This window comes from Crocuta crocuta, unplaced genomic scaffold, assembly GCF_008692635.1.
Source record: "Crocuta crocuta isolate KB4526 unplaced genomic scaffold, BGI_CrCroc_1.0 scaffold588, whole genome shotgun sequence".
NCBI classification, from domain to species: Eukaryota; Metazoa; Chordata; class Mammalia; order Carnivora; family Hyaenidae; genus Crocuta; species Crocuta crocuta.
Genome location: NW_027532829.1, coordinates 1 through 4,217, shown reverse-complemented (window position 1 = coordinate 4,217; position 4,217 = coordinate 1). Strand labels below are relative to the sequence as shown.

The 4,217-nt window shown below is 38.3% G+C and overlaps 1 protein-coding gene across 1 annotated transcript in view; it reads left to right on the top strand.

Annotated features, from left to right (window-relative positions):
• CENPI (centromere protein I) overlaps window positions 1-2,361 on the top strand; it is a gene marked incomplete at its 3' end in the record, with an annotated part of 51,866 nt that extends 49,505 nt beyond the window's left edge. The window contains exons 18-19 of the mRNA XM_077745303.1: window positions 1,962-2,010; window positions 2,143-2,361. Coding sequence (XP_077601429.1) covers window positions 1,962-2,010; window positions 2,143-2,361 — 268 coding nt within the window. The remainder of the gene's footprint in view (window positions 1-1,961; window positions 2,011-2,142) is intronic.
• Window positions 2,362-4,217: the final 1,856 nt, after the last annotated feature.

Below are 4,217 nucleotides of genomic sequence, written 5' to 3'. Positions count from 1 at the left end.
AGCTACAGTGGTGAACATAGAATAATGTATATACTTGTCAAATCACTGTGTTATACATTTGAAACTAATGTAACATTGTGTATCAGCTACACTCAAATTTTAAAAAATTAAAAAAAAACATTTATAGTTAATAAATATTTTGTGCAGTGGTACTGGTGCACTCAGCATTGTCCATTCTCTTTTGCTGTGCCCTAAAGAAAAATTAGTCAGTTGCTGACAACTAATTTAGGTCTACATAGTATCTCTGATAAAAAGAACATTTTTTAGGGCACTTGGGTGGCTCAGTTGGTTAAGCATCCAACTCTTGATTTTGGCACAGGTCATGATCTCACTGTTTGTGAAATCAAGCCCCACATTGGACTCTGCACTNTATTTCTTTAATTGACTGTGTTTGGTTTTACAACTATACTCATTGCTATACTCAAGGTCATCAATGTCTTATCCTATGTTTCCCTTCTAGGAATTTGATAGTTTTGCATTTTTATTTAGGTCTATGACCCACTTTGAGTTAACCTTTGCAAAGAGTATAAGATTTGATTCTACAGTCATTTTTGAGCATTGGATGTCTAGTTGTTGATTATCATTTGTTGCAAAAAGTCTATTTGAGGGTGCCTCGGTGGCTTGGTTGGTTAAGAGCCTAGCTCTTCATTTTACATTCAGGTCATGAACTCATGATTCGTGGGTTTAAGTCCTGTACTGAGCTCTGTGCTGAAAATGAGGAGTCTGCTGGAGATTCTCTCTGCCTCTCTTTCTGCCCCTCCCCATTTATCTATCCATCTCTCTTAAAATAAATAAATAAGCTTAAAAAAAAGAGAACATTTTCTGGTAGATGAGGGGAGGTATTGCCAATTACATGAAACTGTAAGGAGTATTTATGATCCTCTCTAATTCTTTCACTTATAGACTGAAATTACTCTTTTTATTTTTTAAATGTTTATTTATTTTTTTAAATATATTTTTTAATTATTTATTTCTAGGAGAGAGAGAGAGAGAGAGACAGCGTGAGCAGGGGAGGGTCAGAGAGAGAGGGAGACACAGACTCTGAAATAGGCTCCAGGCTCTGAGCTGGCAGTCAGCACAGAGCCCGACGCGGGGCTCGAACCCACGAACCGCGAGATCATGACCTAAGCGAAAGTCGGACGCTTAACCGACTAAGCCACCCAGGCGCCCCAATGTTTATTTATTTTGAGAGAGACAGCAAGCACGTGTGTGACTGGGAGGAGGGGGAGAGAGAGACAGAGACAGAGAGAGAGAGACAGAGAATGAATCCCAAGCAGACTCAGGCCCTTCAGTGCAGAGCCTGATATGGGGCTTGATCCCATGAACCTTGAAGTCATGACCTGAGCCGAAATCAAGAGTTGGACAGTTAACCAACTGAGCCATCCGGGTGCCCCTGAAATTACTCTTTTAGTCCNNNNAGCCACCCAGGCGCCCCACCTTTATTAATTTTTTATAGGGAAAAATTAAAAACATTTCCTTCATTGTTTTTTCTTTTTTTTTTCAGGTAAAATTTACATATAGTTAAGTACATATCTTAAATATGCAACTCAATATTTGAGCCTCTATTAATTTTTATTCTTTGAGAGGAGTGTAGCACAGAAGAATAAAAACCCTAACTAGACAGCTGGGTATTTGTGTATGTCACATCTGCATATATTTACATTTAAAATGTACACTTTAGGGGCGCCTGGGTGGCTCGGTCAGTTAAGTGTCTGACTTCAGCTCAGGTCATGGTCTCACAGTCCGTGGGTTCGAGCCCCGCGTCAGGCTCTGTGCTGACAGCTCAGAGCCTGGAGCCTGCTTCGGATTCTGTCTCCCTCTCTCTCTGCCCCTCCCCTGCTCACTCTGTGTCTCTGTCTCTCAAAATAAAGACATAAAAAATTTTTTAAAAATGTACACTTTATATTTGCACATTTCAAAAGCATTTAATGTTCCAAATTTCATTCTATTCTCCATTATAGGTATCGTAAAAATTTGACTGCTGCAAAGAAAAATGAGTTGGTACAAAAGGTATGGATGACAAAGCTGTGTATTAAATTACCATTGTTGAAAACTGAGTTCAGATATATATATGATCTATTGGGAATAAGATGAAAAGGGAGAATAGATGATAATGAGAATTTTTCTTTTCTTTACCAATAGACAAAATCAGAGTTCAATTTCAGCACCAAGACCTATCAAGAATTTAATCACTATTTGACAGCCATGGTTGGTTGCCTGTGGACATCCAAACCTTTTCAGAAAGGATTATATATTCACCATGAAATCTTAGAAAAAGCTGGAGTAGCGGAGTATAAAAACAGTTTAAATTTAGTTCATCACCCAGCTCTTTTGAGTTATGCACTTTCCTTTCTGCTCCAGGTAAGGACATTTAAAAGGATTTTTAGATTTTATATAGGAATGCTATAATGGCAGAAATAGGAAATGCAATAAATTTAGTTTTTCTGAATTGTAAGACATGTGTTCAGTCATTCCTTTTTTAGTGTCAGCTAGATTTTGGACATTGTGCTAGGTTCTGGAGATTCAAAGTTAATTTAAATAAATTTCTATCTTCCCAAGGAGGATAATCCTCCAGGCTTGGGTTTTTGGCAAAGACAGACTTGTAAACATTATTACAATATAGTGAAGTGAAATGAGAAAACAGTACATTTGTGAGAAAGATGAGGGAGTGAGTGTTGGTTCAGTTCTGCTTCGGTAGAGATGATTCCAGGTAAGAAACAGCTGTGAAGAAGTGGAAGCTCATAAAATCCTTCTAGACAAGATGGAAAATGTAGGCTACACCAAATACTGCTGATTTTGATGGCTATCAATATGCTGGCAGGGAGGGGGTACAGTCGTCTTAGGACTTTATCATCAGCTCTGTCATTTTCATCATTATCAGTGACTTGAGGAATTCAAATGGTGTGCATATCAAATGTGTGGATGACACAATATGATGGAATTACAAATACACTGATAGAATCTAGATTCAGAATTTCCTTAACAGATTGGAACATTGAGAAATCTAACAAAATGGAAAAGAAATGTACAGAATGGAGGAGATATTCATTGAATAAATGCTTAATATATGCATGCAATGAATCAGGTACTGTGGTGAACAAGACACATCTGGGTGTTCCGTGTTTGCAGTCTAGTTGGGGAAGTGGTCATTAAATAGACATTTTAGAGTAAAGAATGATGAGTAATATAGGGGAAGTACAAAGGGCATAGAAAAAATAAACAAGGGTGCTAACCCAGTTCAGGCTTTACAGAATTGGTGTTAATCAGAGCTTTGAATGATGAGCATGATCTTGCCAAGACGGAGGAGTATTTAAAGAAAAATGCAAAGATAGAACAAGGGACAGTAGACTTTTACCCTTAGAGGGCCAGATTGTAAATATTTTAGGGTTTGAGGCCATGTTGTCTCCATCAAGACTATTCAGCCTTGCTCTTGCAGCATCAAAGTAGCCATAGAGAGTGGGTAAACAAATAGGCTGAGTTGTGTTTTAATGGAAGTTTATTTACAGAAACAGGCATTGGGTTGGATGTGAAACCTGGGCTGTGGTTTACTGATCCCTATTTAGAGCTCACCATGTTTGGGAAACTTAAGTAGAATTGTAGGACTTAAACAGAATTCTGCATTAACTGAGCAGAAGTACCCAGGGTTTTTTTCTAAAGCATACATCCTTGATGCTTCCACCCTGAGATTCTGATTTTTTTTTTAAAATATTTTATTTATTTTCGAGAGAGACATAGAGACAGCATGAGCAGGGGAGGGTCAGAGAGAGAGGGAGACACAGAATCTGAAGCAGCTCCAGGCTCTGAGCTGTCAGCACAGAGCCCGACGCGGGGCTCAAACCCACTAACGTGAGATCATGACCTGAGCTGAAGTCGGACGCTTAACCGACTGAGCCACCCAGGCGCCCCCCCTGAGATTCTGATTTAATAATAGGGTGACATCCAGAATCTGCTTTTTTAATATAATTATTGTGATATACAACCAGGGTTGAGAACCACTAGGCTAGACTGTAGCATCATAGTATATGAGGTTTTGAAATGTAGTCAAGGACCAGATGGTAAAAACAGTAATGTGTAGGCTTTCAGAAATGTATTGATTGATCTCAGTATTTGAATAAAAATTGTATTTTTAAGTACATAGAAGAATGTCAGAACCGTATAGTTTAGTGATTTTCTGATATTCGTTCTTCTTTCTCTGTTTTTCTCACCTTCGTAATAAT